General features: G+C 45.8%; 1 protein-coding gene across 1 annotated transcript in view; it reads left to right on the top strand.

The window, feature by feature from the left end:
• Positions 1-21002, top strand: part of LOC100485322 (brain-specific angiogenesis inhibitor 1-associated protein 2) — a 65250-nt gene that overhangs the window by 38535 nt on the left and 5713 nt on the right. Inside the window, exons 5-13 of the mRNA XM_002935002.5 lie at positions 1795-1866; positions 1970-2107; positions 13229-13381; positions 15102-15305; positions 16614-16851; positions 17520-17721; positions 18716-18787; positions 19681-19852; positions 20261-20301. Coding sequence (XP_002935048.2) covers positions 1795-1866; positions 1970-2107; positions 13229-13381; positions 15102-15305; positions 16614-16851; positions 17520-17721; positions 18716-18787; positions 19681-19852; positions 20261-20301 — 1292 coding nt within the window. The remainder of the gene's footprint in view (positions 1-1794; positions 1867-1969; positions 2108-13228; positions 13382-15101; positions 15306-16613; positions 16852-17519; positions 17722-18715; positions 18788-19680; positions 19853-20260; positions 20302-21002) is intronic.

Here is a 21002-nt window from a genome sequence, read left to right on the forward strand (position 1 = left end):
TGCCATTGAGCCCTATGGGAGGCTTTCCTTGGGCCGGGTTGGAGCTGCAGAGTGCCATTGAGCCCTATGGGAGACTTTCCTTGGGCCAGGTTGGAGCTGCAGAGTGCCATTGAGCCCTATGGGAGACTTTCCTTGGGCGGGGTTGGAGCTGCAGAGTGCCATTGAGCCCTATGGGAGACTTTCCTTGGGCCGGGTTGGAGCTGCAGAGTGCCATTGAGCCCTATGGGAGGCTTTCCTTGGGCTGGGTTGGAGCTGCAGAGTGCCATTGAGCCCTATGGGAGACTTTCCTTGGGCCAGGTTGGAGCTGCAGAGTGCCATTGAGCCCTATGGGAGACTTTCCTTGGGCCGGGTTGGAGCTGCAGAGTGCCATTGAGCCCTATGGGAGACTTTCCTTGGGCCGGGTTGGAGCTGCAGAGTGCCATTGAGCCCTGTGGGAGACTTTCCTTGGGCCGGGTTGGAGCTGCAGAGTGCCATTGAGCCCTATGGGAGACTTTCCTTGGGCCAGGTTGGAGCTGCAGAGTGCCATTGAGCCCTATGGGAGGCTTTCCTTGGGCCGGGTTGGAGCTGCAGAGTGCCATTGAGCCCTATGGGAGACTTTCCTTGGGCCAGGTTGGAGCTGCAGAGTGCCATTGAGCCCTATGGGAGACTTTCCTTGGGCGGGGTTGGAGCTGCAGAGTGCCATTGAGCCCTGTGGGAGACTTTCCTTGGGCCGGGTTGGAGCTGCAGAGTGCCATTGAGCCCTGTGGGAGACTTTCCTTGGGCGGGGTTGGAGCTGCAGAGTGCCATTGAGCCCTGTGGGAGACTTTCCTTGGGCCGGGTTGGAGCTGCAGAGTGCCATTGAGCCCTATGGGAGACTTTCCTTGGGCCGGGTTGGAGCTGCAGAGTGCCATTGAGCCCTATGGGAGACTTTCCTTGGGTCGGGTTGGAGCTGCAGAGTGCCATTGAGCCCTATGGGAGACTTTCCTTGGGCCGGGTTGGAGCTGCAGAGTGCCATTGAGCCCTATGGGAGACTTTCCTTGGGCCAGGTTGGAGCTGCAGAGTGCTATTGAGCCCTATGGGAGACTTTCCTTGGGCTAAGCAAAGTCACCTATAGGGCTCAATGGCACTCTGCAGCTCCAACCTGGCCCAAGGAAAGTCTCCCATAGGGCTCAATGGCACTCTGCAGCTCCAACCCGGCCCAAGGAAAGTCTCCCATAGGGCTCAATAGCACTCTGCAGCTCCAACCTGGCCCAAGGAAAGCCTCCCATAGGGCTCAATGGCACTCTGCAGCTCCAACCTGGCCCAAGGAAAGTCTCCCATAGGGCTCAATGGCACTCTGCAGCTCCAACCTGGCCCAAGGAAAGTCTCCCATAGGGCTCAATGGCACTCTGCAGCTCCAACCCGGCCCAAGGAAAGTCTCCCATAGGGCTCAATGGCACTCTGCAGCTCCAACCCGGCCCAAGGAAAGTCTCCCATAGGGCTCAATGGCACTCTGCAGCTCCAACCCGGCCCAAGGAAAGTCACCATACCGAAGCTTGAATGAATCCAAAACTTTCGTACTCGTTGCGACAAATACGATTTTGATGCATAAAATTTGTCGCAAAGTACAAAAAAGTTGCGCAAATTAATGAAAAAAACACAGAAAATACGCACAGTTCTATAAATTTGAAAAAATACAATTGATTCCAAATACAAAAAAATTGTACTTTGATAAATATGCCCCTACGTGTCTATTTTCTTGCATATACATAGCTTTAAATAATTATTCAACTTTATTGACAAATGAAAATAAAATCAGATTTTTTTTCTTCACAGTTAAAACTCTTTCACTCGGAACTGTTGGCTCAACTGGAACACAAGCTCGAACTGGACATTAAGTATTTAACAGTAAGTGTTTTCCTCTAGTTTCCTGACCTTATCGTTGTGCCTCCTCCTTTCCACTTCCTTGCCTGTCACATTCCAACTGATAGAAATTACTCCATATTCCCAGGCGACGCTGAAAAAATACCAGGTGGAGCACCGGTCCAAGTCAGAGTCAATCGAGAAATGTCAGTCTGAGCTGAAGAAGCTGAGGAAGAAGTGTCAGAACAGCAAGAACCCCCAGAAGTATGGCGACCGAGAAGTGCAGGTACATCCAGTGTATATATAAGTGTATATAATAGAAATGGACTTCCAATCAGAACTCGCAGAACACCCCAAAATCCTTTGGCTTCGTTTGGAGAATGCTAGGAGTTGTACCTCATTACTGAGCTAGTACGAGTTGAAAAACAAGTAGTATCTGCCACAGTCTTGCGGTACTATAACCTGCTGCTTTGTGGGTCACCACACTGACAGTGGAATAAAAGGATAAGTAATCCTTCAAAACAAGTTGATGTAAAATTGACATCTATGATATTCTAAACACTTGCAATTTACATTCATTTTTTTTCAATTCCAGGATATTAAGGGATAAATTACTGTCAGAATGTATACATTTTGTCACAACAGCGCCACCTACTGGCCAGTTTCCGACCATGATGTTGTCAAGGAAGTTGTCAGGAGAAAGAAAGAGGGCTGTTCTGATGTTCTTCTGGTTGGGAAAACATTAGAAACCTCAGATAACTTTTCTTACGTTATAACAAAATGCATTCAAAATGCTGTTAAACAAAATGCATTCATTTTAACAGTACTTTATCCCTTAATATCATGGAATTAAAAAAATAAATAAATAATGAATGTAAATGGCAAAAGTGCTTAAAATAGCATCAATTTTACACTAACTTATCTTTTAAGGGGGTTCAAATCAGGACCCTGCAGGTGCCCCCCAGTTATCCCTATTCAGCTAGGACAGTGCTGATATGACTAATGTGAAAATGAGCAGGGCGCAGAACATGAAGGTGTTTCTTTACCTAATGGCAGCCATACACAGGCCGATTCTAGCTGCCGATATCCGTCCCTTAGACCGTTTTGGCAGCTTGTCGGGCCGTTTAGGGACAAAACGACGGGCCTGCCTGACCGACATCTGGTCTGAAATCAGCCAGATATTGATCGGGCAGGTTTAAAAATTTAGTTGGATCGGGGACCGTATTGGCACATTGATGCGGTCCCCGAACTGACTGCGCCTATAACCATTGTTCTAATTCAATTAGCCCGATATCGCCCACCTGTAGGTGGGGATATCAGGAGAAGATCCGCTCGCCTGGCAACATCGCCAGTTGAGCAGATCTTGTTGTGTATGGCCACCTTAAGGCTGATGTCCCACGGAGCGTGGTAGTCTCCCTCTGCTATTGCGGACGACTAACCGCTTTGAAATGCCTTTCCACCAGCAACAATAGGAGTCACCAGTGGACAAGTTTCCTCCTGTGGGGAGTTCGCAAAACCAATATGATGCAAAGGCCTTTCCACCGGTGACTCCTATTGTTGCCAGTGGAAAGGCATTTCAGAACAGTTAGTTGCCCGCGATAGCAGAGATCTATAATAGCGACTACCACGCTCTGTGGGCATCAGCCAAAGGAGGCATCACAGCTTTGTGCTCTGCTCATGCTCAGTAGCTAAGCTTCTGGACATGTTTCAGATGCTTCACTAAGGTACAATGCTGCTGTAAGCAAGCCATTACAAAAAGCAAAAATGCAGAAGGCCTTCTAGCAGCAAATAAAACTCTACTCCAAATGTGGTGTTGCTGAAAAATAAAAAAAGATAAGTAATGCAGGCTGCAAACGAGAGTCATTTCTGATGTCCAACAAGAAGCATGTTGTTCTGATTACCAAATGCTCAATGTTTTATGGCTGTATAGTGTTATGCGCCACACCCTGTCTATCGGAATCAGAGGATTTGGCAGATATCATGTTGATATGTTGAGATTCCACCAGAATTTTTTTCCCAGCATAGATCAACTTCTTTGATAAATGTGTATGAAAACAGGTATCGTCTGCCATCTGCTAAGTGCTATGTGGCTTTCTTTCCATTATAGCAGGCTGATTATCCAGTATATCCCATGTTTGGGGGCTAGAAAAGAAGGTGATGGAACCTTTGGGCAGATGATTGAGAGGCATAAGATCTCCTTGGAGTACATGTATGCTCTAATGAGCAGCAGTGCACGCCATAGTGTGATTGAACCTTTTGGATCCATGTGGGCCATGAAAAGAGATATGCCTCCCAGCGCTGGTTACCCCCTCCGGAGAGATAGGGGTGTCTGTCCCCACATTATATAAATCACAGCTGTCTGGAGACGAGAGGCCTGCTGGGGGAGCTCTGATGACAAAGTCTGCATAGGGCTTGGGGTGCAGGGATGACACTGAACCGAATCCTGAATTTTCTTTTCTCTGTAATAATAAAACAGTAGCTTGTACTTTATGGTAACTAAGCTGCATGAATCCATATCGCTTGAAAAACAATCCTATTGGGTTTATTTCATGTTTAAATAATTTTTTAGTAAACTTAAGGTATGGAGAGTTTACGGAAAGATCCCTTATTCAGAAAGCCCCATGTCCCATGCATTCTGGATAACAGGACACTTACCTATAGTAACCCATGCTAAATGATGTCCTTTAGTGGAAGATGTACCTTAAAATCAGTTTATATAATCATATTAAATAACATATCAATGCATTTTGTTATACAGGCACATATTTATTGTTAGACCCACAGGTACTTACACATCCTCTGAAATGAGATCAACCACATTGGTTTTCTATTAATGCTCCATAAACCTTTCTTTAAAGATTTCTGTTTCTTTAAAAAAAAATCTCTTCTTCCAAGTAGCATTGCACTATAACACATTGCATTTGGCCAATGGGAGTGTTTTCAATCCAGCCAGCACCTAAAAAAACATTTTATCCATGAGTTTCTTATTATTTTATGCTTATGCTGTTTGTTTACCAAAACATTTGGGATCGTATTAAAAAAGAAGAAAAACAGGGTTTTACAAGAGAGTCTTGCCTTGGCAAATGTGGCCAGTAGTGGGAGATGCTTGTTAGTCCAGTCCAGTAACTGGCAATAAACCAACCTTGAGGACTGCGGGTCACACAAGAACTTGTTAGATCAGCAAATGGCAAATGGTGAGCCAATAATAACTGACTGCTAAGACCCATGGTGGTGCCTCTCTCTACTCTTTTTCCCTATATCTGGTATGTGGAAGGGAACAGACCTTGCTGAGATGCAGATGGTAAAGAATTATGCCCTTGAGTTAAGTTAGGGTTCCAGATATTGAACATATAATAACATAGTAAGTTAGGTTGAAAAAAGACATGAGTCCATCACGTTCAACCATAATGCCTATATATAACCTGCCTAACTGCTAGTTGATCCAGAGGAAGGCAAAAACCCCACCTGAAGCCTCTCTAATTTGCCCCAGAGGGGAAAAATATGCGGCCCCTCTAAGTAGTAAGAAGGATTATTACCCTTGTTAATGGCAGTTAGAAAGCTCAAGTACCCAGCTGTAGAGGTGGCAGCAAAAATACTTATTGCCTGAAGTGTACCAAGGTATGATAGCCAGCAGGGTTTCTATTCTCTCTTGTCGGTTTCCCACATATTAGCCTGTGTACGTGTTGAATTACGTGTCCGCATCAGTCAGTGACGTCTGTCTCTGTAAACAGGTCAATCTCTAAATTCAGTCATTGCCATTAATTCAGTGTCTGGAATCCATATCTTTTGTCAGTGTCTGCCAGTGGATATCTGTGACTCCCAGCTCTGAGGTTTTGTCTAAGTTTGTGCCTTTGCTTTCTGTGGGTGGTTCAGGTTTATTTGTTCATGAGAATTGAATCTGTTCCTATAAGATCCTTAGTACCGCAGGAAAAATTAGACTGCAGTGGTTTTTATGCAGCCATGCAGTGGGTCCACAAGCTGTTTGAAGGGATAGTCCTTTTAAAATTAAGTATGAAATCCAAATTCATTGTTTATTAACACATCCATAGCCATTATAAAGCTATTTAAAAATTCCAGCTGTCAATCATATATTGCCTGCCCCGCCTCTATGCCTTACACAGTAGAAAAGAATTTGGATTTATTTCTTGGGGTGACAGGCCCCGTTTAAACCAGATGCCGGTAAGATTAATTTGTATAAGTGCATAATATGTTGGTGCCATATGCAATCTTCATTTTCTGAGAAGAATTGCTGGTAATTAGTTCCTGTAGCAGGGAAGGTTACTCCCTGGAAAGTGCCCATCGTTGTTCACTTCCTGTTAGACGTTATGTTTACTTGTCAGTTCAGTGCTGTGTAGAGATCACAGTGCAATGTACGTCCCAAGCTTCTCATTGTTATGTGCAAAAAGGGCTAAACAGGCATCAAAAAATTGTCCCAGAATGCTCTGCAGCCTGGAACAATGGCATTCTTGCTATCCTCGGGCCCCCATGTCAAGGAACAAAAACCATGATATCACTTCCTTCCAGGAAGCGCCAAAGCATTCTTGGCAGTTTGTTCATTTTGAAGCACATAATACAAACCTGTCTGGAAAGTTTACCATTCTAGCTTAAAATAGCCAAGCCACTTACAATGAAATCTAATTATAAGTATGGTTTAATTATACTGAATATTACAGCCACTAATTTAATGGTGGGGGAGAGGTATAGTAGGGAGAGATGGTGCCTAGAGTAGCAGTGGGGGGATAATAGCCTCTGGGAAGGGACTGGGGCTGTGGGATAGCAGGTATAGTAGGGAGAGATGGTACCTATAGTAGCAGTGGGGGGATAATAGCCTCTGGGGAGGGACTGTGGCTGTGGGATAGCAGGTATAGTAGGGAGAGATGGTGCCTATAGTAGCAGTGGGGGGATAATAGCCTCTGGGGAGGGACTGTGGCTGTGGGATAGCAGGTATAGTAGGGAGAGATGGTGCCTATAGTAGCAGTGGGGGGATAATAGCCTCTGGGAAGGGACTGTGGGATAGCAGGTATAGTAGGGAGAGATGGTGCCTATAGTAGCAGTGGGGGGATAATAGCCTCTGGGAAGGGACTGGGGCTGTGGGATAGCAGGTATAGTAGGGAGAGATGGTGCCTATAGTAGCAGTGGGGGATAATAGCCTCTGGGAAGGGACTGTGGCTGTGGGATAGCAGGTATAGTAGGGAGAGATGGTGCCTATAGTAGCAGTGGGATAATAACCTATGGGAAGGGACTGGGGCTGTGGGATAGCAGGTATAGTAGGGAGAGATGGTGCTTATAGTAGCAGAGGGGGGATAATAGCCTCTGGGAAGGGACTGTGGCTGTGGGATAGCAGGTATAGTAGGGAGAGATGGTGCCTATAGTAGCAGTGGGGGGATAATAGCCTCTTGGAAGGGACTGTAGCTGTGGGATAGCAGGTATAGTAGGGAGAGATGGTGCCTATAGTAGCAGTGGGGGGATAATAGCCTCTGGGAAGGGACTGTGGGATAGCAGGTATAGTAGGGAGAGATGGTGCCTATAGTAGCAGTGGGGGGATAATAGCCTCTGGGAAGGGACTGTGGGATAGCAGGTATAGTAGGGAGAGATGGTGCCTATAGTAGCAGTGGGGGGATAATAGCCTCTGGGAAGGGACTGGGGCTGTGGGATAGCAGGTATAGTAGGGAGAGATGGTGCCTATAGTAGCAGTGGGGGGATAATAGCCTCTGGGAAGGGACTGGGGCTGTGGGATAGCAGGTATAGTAGGGAGAGATGGTGCCTATAGTAGCAGTGGGGGGATAATAGCCTCTGGGAAGGGACTGTGGCTGTGGGATAGCAGGTATAGTAGGGAGAGATGGTGCCTATGGTAGCAGTGGGGAGATAATAGCCTCTGGGAAGGGACTGGGGCTGTGGGATAGCAGGTATAGTAGGGAGAGATGGTGCCTATAGTAGCAGTGGGGGGATAATAGCCTCTGAGAAGGGACTGTGGCTGTGGGATAGCAGGTATAGTAGGGAGAGATGGTACCTATAGTAGCAGTGGGGGGATAATAGCCTCTGGGGAGGGACTGTGGCTGTGGGATAGCAGGTATAGTAGGGAGAGATGGTGCCTATAGTAGCAGTGGGGGGATAATAGCCTCTGGGGAGGGACTGTGGCTGTGGGATAGCAGGTATAGTAGGGAGAGATGGTGCCTATAGTAGCAGTGGGGGGATAATAGCCTCTGGGAAGGGACTGTGGCTGTGGGATAGCAGGTATAGTAGGGAGAGATGGTGCCTATAGTAGCAGTGGGGGGATAATAGCCTCTGGGAAGGGACTGGGGCTGTGGGATAGCAGGTATAGTAGGGAGAGATGGTGCCTATAGTAGCAGTGGGGGGATAATAGCCTCTGGGAAGGGACTGGGGCTGTGGGATAGCAGGTATAGTAGGGAGAGATGGTGCCTATAGTAGCAGTGGGGGGATAATAGCCTCTGGGAAGGGACTGTGGCTGTGGGATAGCAGGTATAGTAGGGAGAGATGGTGCCTATGGTAGCAGTGGGGAGATAATAGCCTCTGGGAAGGGACTGGGGCTGTGGGATAGCAGGTATAGTAGGGAGAGATGGTGCCTATAGTAGCAGTGGGGGGATAATAGCCTCTGGGAAGGGACTGTGGCTGTGGGATAGCAGGTATAGTAGGGAGAGATGGTACCTATAGTAGCAGTGGGGGGATAATAGCCTCTGGGGAGGGAATGTGGCTGTGGGATAGCAGGTATAGTAGGGAGAGATGGTGCCTATAGTAGCAGTGGGGGGATAATAGCCTCTGGGGAGGGACTGTGGCTGTGGGATAGCAGGTATAGTAGGGAGAGATGGTGCCTATAGTAGCAGTGGGGGGATAATAGCCTCTGGGAAGGGACTGTGGGATAGCAGGTATAGTAGGGAGAGATGGTGCCTATAGTAGCAGTGGGGGGATAATAGCCTCTGGGAAGGGACTTTGGCTGTGGGATAGCAGGTATAGTAGGGAGAGATGGTGCCTATAGTAGCAGTGGGGGATAATAGCCTCTGGGAAGGGACTGGGGCTGTGGGATAGCAGGTATAGTAGGGAGAGATGGTGCCTATAGTAGCAGTGGGGGATAATAGCCTCTGGGAAGGGACTGTGGCTGTGGGATAGCAGGTATAGTAGGGAGAGATGGTGCCTATAGTAGCAGTGGGATAATAACCTATGGGAAGGGACTGGGGCTGTGGGATAGCAGGTATAGTAGGGAGAGATGGTGCTTATAGTAGCAGAGGGGGGATAATAGCCTCTGGGAAGGGACTGTGGCTGTGGGATAGCAGGTATAGTAGGGAGAGATGGTGCCTATAGTAGCAGTGGGGGGATAATAGCCTCTGGGAAGGGACTGGGGCTGTGGGATAGCAGGTATAGTAGGGAGAGATGGTGCCTATAGTAGCAGTGGGGGGATAATAGCCTCTTGGAAGGGACTGTAGCTGTGGGATAGCAGGTATAGTAGGGAGAGATGGTGCCTATAGTAGCAGTGGGGGGATAATAGCCTCTGGGAAGGGACTGTGGGATAGCAGGTATAGTAGGGAGAGATGGTGCCTATAGTAGCAGTGGGGGGATAATAGCCTCTGGGAAGGGACTGTGGCTGTGGGATAGCAGGTATAGTAGGGAGAGATGGTGCCTATAGTAGCAGTGGGGGGATAATAGCCTCTGGGAAGGGACTGGGGCTGTGGGATAGCAGGTATAGTAGGGAGAGATGGTGCCTATAGTAGCAGTGGGGGGATAATAGCCTCTGGGAAGGGACTGGGGCTGTGGGATAGCAGGTATAGTAGGGAGAGATGGTGCCTATAGTAGCAGTGGGGGGATAATAGCCTCTGGGAAGGGACTGTGGCTGTGGGATAGCAGGTATAGTAGGGAGAGATGGTGCCTATGGTAGCAGTGGGGAGATAATAGCCTCTGGGAAGGGACTGGGGCTGTGGGATAGCAGGTATAGTAGGGAGAGATGGTGCCTATAGTAGCAGTGGGGGGATAATAGCCTCTGGGAAGGGACTGTGGCTGTGGGATAGCAGGTATAGTAGGGAGAGATGGTGCCTATAGTAGCAGTGGGATAATAGCCTCTGGGAAGGGACTGGGGCTGTGGGATAGCAGGTATAGTAGGTAGAGATGGTGCCTATAGTAGCAGTGGGGGGATAATAGCCTCTGGGAAGGGACTGGGGCTGTGGGATAGCAGGTATAGTAGGGAGAGATGGTGCCTATAGTAGCAGTGGGGGATAATAGCCTCTGGGAAGGGACTGTGGCTGTGGGATAGCAGGTATAGTAGGGAGAGATGGTGCCTATAGTAGCAGTGGGATAATAGCCTCTGGGAAGGGACTGTGGCTGTGGGATAGCAGGTATAGTAGGGAGAGATGGTGCCTATAGTAGCAGTGGGGGGATAATAGCCTCTGGGAAGGGACTGTGGCTGTGGGATAGCAGGTATAGTAGGGAGAGATGGTGCCTATAGTAGCAGTGGGATAATAGCCTCTGGGAAGGGACTGTGGCTGTGGGATAGCAGGTATAGTAGGGAGAGATGGTGCCTATAGTAGCAGTGGGGGGATAATAGCCTCTGGGAAGGGACTGGGGCTGTGGGATAGCAGGTATAGTAGGTAGAGATGGTGCCTATAGTAGCAGTGGGGGGATAATAGCCTCTGGGAAGGGACTGTGGCTGTGGGATAGCAGGTATAGTAGGTAGAGATGGTGCCTATAGTAGCAGTTTTCCTTTAAGTGTCAGTGAAGAATCTGTGGTTCGTATTTAGCCTTTTTCTGTTGAAAGTTGGATCACATCATGTGTATGGAGCAATGTGGATAATCATTTGCTGAATACACTGTAATGAGTGTCGAGCTGTCATTGTGCAACAATAGAGTCCCTCCGGTAATCTTTGCCTTCATTGTAATTGGTTTTGCCATGTGGTCCGACAGTGATCTTTAACCCCCTTGCTGCCAGGTTCTGCATGAGCACTCATTTAATTAAACCCCTGGGTACACAATGCTGCCAGTTGCATATCCATAGCCACCATGCTCACTGATTAGTTAGTTCTGGCACCGTGTAAGGACGAGGGGAGTTTTTGGATTTGAACAAAAGACTTGTCTTGCTGCCAGGTTATGGTAAATGGGATTGTCATGGCTGCTTTTGGGATGGATATGGAGCGTATTATCTGAGGTGTATATCTGTAGGACCCACTAGGCCCATTGTATATTTATGAGAAAGCAGCGTTGGGGACGGAATGAAGATGCCGTGGCTTCGGTGTATGCTCATATTAAATGCCTCAGCACTATTCTGATGGGGGCCTTTGATTTTTTTGTTCACTCAGCTGTATTTCACTTCAACCACCCCCCTCCTCTTCAGCTTCTCATTGGCAAGTCAGCTGTTTTGGTTGCTGGGGGTAGAAAGGAGAAACAGCATTTCGGTTCCAGCGCGTTAGAAAGGCCGGGGCATTAGCTCTGCATCCCCTTTTGTAAACACGGTCGCTGTGGCAACCATTACTTCTGGATCATGACTTGCCTACGAGAGGCCATTCTGTTGTAAGCAGAGGGTGGGGGAGGTGAAGTTGAGAGGCAGGGACAAGCTGGTTGGGGATATAGAGGAAAGTGAATAGAGGACACTTCTTGTAAAGACTGAGGATGTTTTTCTCCCTACATGGTCCTTTGGTACCATCCTGTTTATTCACAGACATAGCAGAAGGCCCTAGACCTTGTAGAAACCCTTTTGCTGCCAAAGTGTCCTACAGGCTGGAACAAGCTTCCTACCCAACCCCATATTCTAGAGCTGAATCAATAAGAGCATTTCTTTGGCTCGCTTCTTTGGTGCCTATGAGATGCATTTTGACAACCTTTGTATTTGGCAACAGGATGTGAGTTGCCTTTGGGCCCTGAAGATCTGTTCAAGCTTCCTGTGATTTTACTCATTCATGCAGGCGTGGAATGTGCAAGCCAGCTGCCCTCTTTCTTTTTCTTGCCAATATTGCCCTCGTTCACTTTGATAGTATTAACTGTACTGTAAGTCACGGCACAGAATATTGTTGGTTTGGAATACAATGGCTTTAAGGAGGCCTGTTCCATTTGCTGCTAAATTACTACTAATACTACTCCCCAGAGCTGTCTTTATGGGGTGCAACACAGGGGACCACCTAGGTCTAACATACCTTCCTCCTAGGGGAGAGTGTCAGTCATGTTTTATATCAGAGATGTGCTATATGCAGCCTTCCACTGTTGTTAGACCATAATGCCTAGGATTCTACAAAGCTGTCAAGGAAACCTGGGAGTTGTAGTTCATCAACAGAGTTCTGCATTTAGTATAGTCAGTATGTGCCAAGAGAGGCCTAGTTCCTACCACCATTGGATGACAGACCTCCAAGTCTAATATTTGTTGATATAGCCAGCTAGAGGCTAATGGGAGGAGGAGGACTTATCTACAAGAAGACCAGAAGGGGTTGATGTCCAACTCTCTCTCTCTAAGATCGGGAAGCACAACGTCAGTGTACTTGCACAATTCTAGCGATAGGTCACTGTTGAAACAATAATATAAGGGATGATCCTAATGCCTATTCCAGTCCTTGTAATTTGATCGTTAGGTGGGCATATCAGTGGAAAGATCTGCTCGTTTGGCAACCTCTCCAAACAAGCAGAACTTACATTGCATGGCCACCTTTACTATGGCTTCAAGCCAGTTAGCCTAGTACCCACCCCTGCAACAGTAAACTCTCACTTTAAAGCAAAGGCTTTCAGACATTTTGGGTTAAAACCCCCACATTTCGATCCAAAAAAACTGCCTGAGTTTACAACAGGTTTAAGCAACATTCTGCCTTAAATGTTCTTCTACACACATATTATTCACACATATTAATTTGGGGGTTGTGGCAACTATTATGTACAGGGCTTCACTTGCGGTCTCCATGGCCATCCCTCTCCCCACTGACTTTAGCTCTTTAGAAATTAGAATTCAACCAGGGCGATTTCCGGAGATCGCAGAAAAAGACTCGCGAGTCTTTTTCGGCGATTTGCGCGAAATCGCGCCGCCGCGTCTGCCATCCCGCCGGCGACTTACATGTTCGCCGGTGGGATGGCAGGGGTAGGCAACTCGGGGAGATTAGTCGCCCGCGAACAGGGAGTTAATCGCGGGCGACTAATCTCCCCCGTGTGCCAGAGCCCTAAATGCTGATAGAGTGGCTGCTCTTGGCAGTGTGATCACTGCTGTGTCAACTGTGCACCATTGGTTGCTTTCCCTGGACCCATGATGGGCTTCCAACTGGTATGAATAGGACTTGGCATGCATGCCCAGTGCAAAAGGTTTTGTAGAAATATTATTGTTGCACCACAATCACTACAATCTTTTACATGTATGAGCATATTGGATTTCCTAATGAATGATATGATTTACCCCAGGAATGACTTTTTTCCCCTATGTTTCCGTCACTTGCAGTATGTTGAAATCATGAGCACAAAGCAATGTGAACTGGACCAGTTTGTGGCAGAAGGATACAAAGCGGCACTGACAGAGGAACGACGGAGATACTCCTTCCTTGTAGATCGTCAGTGTGCGGTGTCCAAACACTTTAGTGCCTATCACAGCAAGGTACTTCCAGTCCTACGTCTTTTATCTAAAACAGTGCTTCTTAACCCAGAGGAAAATATACAGTATTTATGGGGATCATGGAGATGCACTTTGAACATGGCACCAGTGCAGTTACTTATAGCAACCAGTTATATTATTGTTTTATCCAATCAAAAATAATGGTCAGGACCTCCAAATGAAATCATGGACTCAAACGCTACATTGATGCCTGTGCTTGCCATCCCACCCCCCAGGAACCTAAGCTATTGACTCTGTGGGGTAAGCCCTGGAAAATAAGTGGGGCCCCAATTAAAAATGCTCATACAAATAGACTACAACCTGAACCACCCTGGCCATACACCCACAAACCTTAGCACCCGGGGGGTTCCCAGTGGGTACAGGCCCCTGACAGTATTCGTACCATTCCTGCTGATGGCTGTACTGTTCCAATTTAGCACCTATATTTATAACTCAGCCCCCCACATTGTAATTGTGGCCCCGTCTTGTAATTGTGTATATGTTTATATGCCTTCTCTCCATGAATAAAGCGCTATCTGCTTTTAACAGGCACATAGGTATCCCCCCCTCCTGTGTCCTATCTGACCCACAACATGGCTGCCTTGAACCTGCCAGGGCTGCGCTTTGCCTCAGGCAAGTGTATGGTAGCAGCCAATGTGCCTGCCTGCCTGATGTCTGGCCAGTATTTGCCATTGGGTCAGGGACCAAATCTGTGCGTAGATGCAGCCCTTGTCCCAACTGCCTACAAAGCAGCAATAATGTTATGATTGTTCGCCCAAGGACCGAACGATCGAAGCAGCCTGATACTGAGGTGGGCATATTGGTAAAAGATCTTCTCCTATGGCAACCTTTCCAAACAAGCAGATCTTAACATGGATGGCCTGGTATAACGCTCTAAAAGGAGTAATTTACAACCCTGGGGGAGTGCAAGACTGCACCCTTTAGCACTCATTTAACACTACTTGCAGCCCTGGGGTTGTAGCTCTCTTCACAGAGTGCCAGATATCCAGTCCAGTGCTCCATGCAGAAAGTAGCATCAGGAGACACAGCCCAGCCCTGTCCTTATCCAGGGCTGAAATTAGGGGCAGGCAGAAGAGGTACGTGCCTAGGACCCACTGGTGGGTGTGCTCGGAATGTATCCCTTCTATTGCCTACCTCTAGTCCAGGCCATTTTTCTCCCCACCATCAGTATCTCCTTTACCTTCCTCCCCACTGTTGTAAACATGTCCCTGTGGGTGCACCCAATCTCGTATGCCACGCAGGAGTTGGGCAAAAATACACCCGTCTGGTGCCGAGAGCGCCTGGATGGCTTGGCACTGTCCTTACTGATAACCTTTGGGCAGACAGCAAGTACAGGTCCCCAAAGCGGGCCGAGCCTCTTTCTGCTCACTAACTTGCACTTGCAAAGGACGCACGTGTTAGTGGCGGGAGCAGAGGACACCTATATGCCTTCCCCCCGCCATTTCGAATCAAACATGGCCTGAGACAGAAGAAGTCCTGTTGAAATTATTAAATTTTTTTGAATGCAAGTAAAAAGAAGTCAGAAATAAGAAACAGGGCCTTTAGCGTTGCCATTCTATTACTGTGTCTGCAATGTGGTAATGTGGATTGGTATAAAGGAAAATGTGCCGTTACAATCTGGCAGTGCCACTTATTTATTTAAGTTAGAATAACGACACATAGGAAAGTATAAAATCCAGCAAAATTGTATTCATTTTCCAAGGTAAAGGAACTTCTAAGTGCTAAGCTCCCTACGTGGCAACAGTCCTGCACGCAGCCCACTAAACTTCCCGAGCGAGCCCTGATGCTAGTGAAGCAAACCGCCAGCCACACCACAGAGCCCGTCATCTCTGATCCGATGCCAAGCACAAAACCACTGGAGGTCCCCCCAGAGCTGGCACCTCTCTTAGCCTGCAGCGTGAATAACGTAAGTGTCAGCAAGGATTTCTTTGCAGCGAATATAGAACTGGCTTTCACATGCTCTGCATTCATCCTGAGTGAGCCTAAACCTCTGTTCTGCTCTTTGGGGTATAAGGGCAAATAGTTGTTGGTTGCCGGCTCTATGTGACAGGCATAATAAGATGGACACATTGCAATGATAAGCTCCTATCCTGCTCATGCCAGTCTGCAGCAGACATTTCACTTGGCTTCAGGAAATTCAAGACAGTTTAAAATATAGGCTGCCCATGATATTGCATTAAGTGAAATAACGCTCCTGAGAAACACTGGTGGAGAATGCGCCTTGTGGGCCGAATGTCTTTGATAGAATGGAATTACTATTTTTTAGGAATATACCACTGCTGTAACATATTAGAGGATATTGGGGCTACCACAGAGTTTTTTTTTCCTCTTTCAGTGCAAGGCCATTATTCTTCTATTCATTACTTTGGAAGAGCACTGGGGCCAGCAAAAAAAAAAAAAAAAAAAATTCTGTTGAAGGGGTTGTTCACCTTTAAATGAACTTTTAGTATGATGTAGAGAGTGATATTCTCAGACAATTTGCAATTGGTTTTCATTTTTGTTCTTGTTTTTGCAATATGGTTGCTAGAGTCCAAATTACCCTAGCAACCATGCACTGATTTGAATAAGACACTGGAATATGAATAGGAGATTGGCTGAATAGAAAGATGAGTAATAAAAACTCGCAATAACAATACATTTGTAGCCTTACAGAGCATTTGACTTTTAGATGGGGTCAGTGACCCCCCCATTTGAAAGCTGGAAAGAATCAGAAGAGAAAAGCAAATAGCTCAAAAACTTAAAAATGAAGACCAATTGAAAAGTTGCTTAGAATTGGCCATTCTATAACATACTTTAAACAGTCATAATTGTGATTTTTAACAGCAGGTTTTGTAAAAGAAAAAAAATTCTGACTCTTTCTAATTTTTACAGTCATAAATATGAGATAAACAGTCATAATTATGAGTTTTTTCCTTTTTGCTGGCCTCAGTGCTCTTCTGTACGTTACACATCTCCTCAGGTTTTAGGGTACATTTAGAAATACACTAGAATAAACAATAGACGATCTGCACCCCTTTAGTGTTTTCTGAACTACAGTTCCCAGAAGCCCCAAACTGGTTGTAGAATGAGACAAAAGGTAATTAGCAGTTGCAGTTGAATAGCTCAGATGGACTTGGATACCTCAACACCCCCATCTCACAAAACAAGATAACAGCATCATGGGGACGCTATATCTTACTTGGTCTGTATCCTTTTCCCCACCCACTTATGGTAGCGGATGTCAGTACAAGAAGTTCTTCCTATTCCCAATGGAGAGACCCATCGTTCAAGAGGATCACGAGATATGGGAAGCCCTCCTCATATTGAGCCCCTTTTGTTGATTCCAGTGGTTTCCTCACAGCCTGCAACGCCAGCTTCGGTCACGCCCCCACCTTCCAAGGCCAATGAGATGTATTCCTGTACCTTACCAATGCCGCGCAAGCCATCCTCTGAGAACAGGCTTGCCACCCTGGGTAGGTACTCAAATTCTTATTTATAGTAAATATATTATGTACAAATCAAACCGTATTAATGACCATGATGGTTCATATGGGTAAAATAAGGACCTACATGGGCCACTACTGGTTCTGCAGCTGTTGAGCTACAACTTTCCGCCTTTGCTGCCAGGTCCATATACGGACATTTTCCCTTAAATATGGAATCAAAGGGGAAATACTGAATTACTTTTACTATGGGGCAACTATATGGCTATTGGCTCTGATTGAATGACTTCTATGAGACCTATGGAAACAAGATTTTGGTTGCTCTACCATAAAGCCAGATTGTGATTGGTTTCTATTCATTATTATTCTTGGTTATAGATTTGTAGGCTACCTAAACTGAATTTATTTAGGGTAACAGTAGGACAAACTGAGTTTCTGAGAACGCTGATGGGGTACTAGTTGGCTACTTGCTTCTCTTACATGGCAGCAGTGCATGTTGCCTCCTAGATCTTCTGCTTTACCATTAAAGGCTGCCAAATGAGCAGATCTTTTCCCAGTTTGACCTTCAACATAGTTGGCCCAGCAAAGCTCCTCTGGATCCATGGTTGGGCAGGGTTCAAGAGACCAAAAGAATTACAGACAGACTTTGCATGGGCACAGCGATGGACCTTTAATAAGAACAATTGTTTTGATTGCAGTGGAAAATAAGACCCTACCTCGCATCAGCCCCCTGTCTGTGCTGCCGCCCCGCGTAGAACGCCGAAGAGTGCAGGCAGTCTTCTCACACAATGCTGCAGAGAACAGCACCTTGCTCAATTTCAAAGAAGGGGATATCATCCTTCTGTTGGTTCCAGAGGCCAGAGACGGCTGGCACTACGGCGAGAATGAGACTACCAAAATGTAAGTTAATTCTCTTATAGAGACGGGCTTGGTTAACCGAAGGGCTGTGGGCAGGATCAGGGGGCAGAGATCAAGGACATAAGCAAGTATTGTATATGGCCCCCAATTTGCATTCATATAATGGCAATGTGTCCCCTTTCAGATGTGTATTCATTGATGTTGTGTTTATATATCATCTTTACATGGGGAAGGGAGAATGGCAGGACAGATATACAAAATTTTATTCAGGGCTTGACATTTTGTGTAATTATGCCTGACTGGGAGTCACATAAGCCACATCTAGTCCTAGGACAAGACAGTTTCGAGAAAAAGAAAGAGAGGTTCATTATCGTATTACAAGAAGTTATAATGCCCTCTGGTGGACAGTTGTATTAACTGCAGATAGCTTTACTGGGGAAAATACGTTGGACTTTATGAGTAGCTGTACTTGAATAAGAACACACACACAAAGGTTTAAAAAGGGAATAGAAAAGGTACAGAGTGCAAAAATCTGGTGCAGGGTACTATAAGTATTAGTGTTTTCTAAGATATTAGCAGATAAACTGCTACAAATAGAATATTCATTTAAGTTACAAAGTAACTTTTTATGAATTCATTTTTTGAGGTAAGAACCCATTTAAGGGAACTGTTAGACCCATAGCACCTGCCTTGCTTTAGAACTGCTCAGGTGCCTCCAGATCCACTTTTTTAATGATCCGTTTGCCCAGTTTTGGCACCAAGTAGTGCACCAAATACGGCTGATCACACAGGGGCACCCATGCAGATTTATCTAAAGAGAACAGCACCTATGGCCCAATATCCTCATCAGCCCTGGGAGTTACTCTTTAGTACTAGTCTGTTGTCAGGTCCTTCCCATAATCCCAGCATAGGATACTCACACCATACAGCCTGCATATTAACCCTTTGTGCTATTTACCTCTGTGAATGTTTTTTAAGACATAAATGTATGGCCTCCATTGTTTTTTTATATGTGTTACATTTTTTATCTCAATAGGAAAGGCTGGTTTCCATTTTCCTATACTCGTCCCCTTCCTCCTTCCGAGAACTCAGACAAATTCAACTCCAAGTAAGAGGTCTTTTTTATTCTGTCTATAGAATATGTCTATATATTTGTCTATGTCTGTGTGGAAGAGCCATGTCTATTAGGCTTCTACCTTAAATGATGAGTTAATCTTCTTTTTAACTTATTCTACCCTCATTTTCCTTTATACATAGGGGTAGAAGGTGCTATATTGGAAGTGCAGTAGAGGCATAGACCATAAACAAAATTAAGAAATACCCTGTAGAGCATGGTGCTTTTTGTCCATAGAAGATGTCTCATTTGATGACAAACAATATAACTTATTTTAATGTATATGTAGTACTGTATACGTTGGCTGCTACCCAGTGGGTTTTTGGGAACAGCTAGGATAGGTACTGATCAGATCACAGTTACTTATTAGTTTAACTCCAAACATTGAAGCACTAGTGGTCACAATAAATGGGGTGAGCCCCCCACCTGCATAATATAGTGTGTAGGCAGCTCTTTCCAAACTTTTGCTTGTACAACATATACTGTGACATGTGACTATTGTCTAAGGCAGGGCTGTCCAGCTGGAGGTCTGTGGGCCAGACAAGGCCCTCCAAAGGATTTTTATGGCCCCCAGTCTGCTTCTGTTCAAAGGCTCCATAGACTTCTCTCTATGACACTTTATTCTAATCTAATAAGGCCCTCAGACATTCTATATGAGAAATAATGTATGTGTAATAAGTTGGACAGCACTGGTGTAAGGAGTCTGCACCTCCATTGCAGGAGCGTGAATTGGTTGGAAGTGTGGTTATAAATATCTGATTGCTTTTGGTTTCAAAACACGGAGGCAACTTTTCACCTGAACTTGCTAGAAGAACGAGGAGAGGGATACCCCTAGTATAAAGGTAACCAGGCCTAACATGTTCTTTGCGGGTTGGTTTACCTTGCAGTTTCCCACTGAGCAAACTGAACAGCAGCAGTACCGGGAAGCTGGACAAAGTAGGGGTGACTCCGGCTGAAGCTGAAGCTGCCAGGATAGAAGCGATTAGATACACACCTTCTCCTCGCACCAGCACTTTCCGACAAAGACCTTACAGCATGATCAACCCGGACATGCTTCAGGTGAGACACTCTGTATATACTTACATACACTGTACAACGAGAGAGGACTTCATACAAGCTCCTAGGATATCTCTGATGAAGTCCCAGGTAAATGTATAACACACAAGACCAATCAGTTTACTCAAAATCCTTATAAATGGTGCCTAGTGATGTAATTTATAATTCATGTCACATTGCTCTCTTAAACTTGTGTAATATTTAAAAAATATGTACCCCTGTTGCAAAATATCAGGATAGTAGAAGTCACCTCGGAGTTCCTTGATCTGTTTAAAAGCACTCATGCTTCAGCCTCATCCCTTGAGATGGTCATGGAACTCCTCTGTGACTTTTGTTATCCTTATACTTTACAATTTCTGCAGAATGCGTTACCTTATTTGGGAATCTAATGCGGATATGTTTGTTTTCCAGTTAGCAAATGAATTTGGAAGCCCAACCTCATCGCCATCCAGGTGAGATGCAAATTTGGTGCTCAATGTTCAGCTGAGGAACTATGATCTATGACTGTGGTTGTCCCTTTGTTAGGGGCCTTACTTAAGGTTACACGTATAGATAAACATCAGTGTATCAGCTGTTCATCAACAGTCCAACAGAGGCACTTTATACTGTAAGAGTGCACGTGACAGAAGACAAACTCATAAGGTATCTGTGCTGAAGTCAAAGGCTTCCAACCAGCCACCATCCAGATGTTGCCCTTTCTTTGGATGTTAGTTTGAAGGCATTTCCATTCTGTCCTTAGAGGCTCATTGCATGTGTTCTGCCAGGTTCTATCTACTAATGGTCTCTGTATCATGTGCTTGTATCATCATGGCATGTTTATGGTGTTCCTTTATTTCATGAGGGTTGTTTTGAGTTTTCATATTAACAAGGAAGTGTCCCTTGGACAGATATGGAGGGGGCATGGTAGTCTTTGTATTTGGCCTGAGCAACATAAATATGACCAATACCCTACTACCATGCCCCCTCCATATCTGTGCTTAAGGCATAGAGACGGGGAAGGCAATATATGATTGACAGCTGGGATTTTTAAATGCCTTTTATAATGGTTATGTTAATAAAAAAGGGAATTTAGGTTTCATGTTTAATTTGAAAATGCTTTGCATTATACAGCTTTTTATGTCTGGGTGACAGGTCCCCTTAAAGAGTAGACCTA

Source organism: Xenopus tropicalis, chromosome 7 (assembly GCF_000004195.4).
Source record: "Xenopus tropicalis strain Nigerian chromosome 7, UCB_Xtro_10.0, whole genome shotgun sequence".
Taxonomy (NCBI): domain Eukaryota; kingdom Metazoa; phylum Chordata; class Amphibia; order Anura; family Pipidae; genus Xenopus; species Xenopus tropicalis.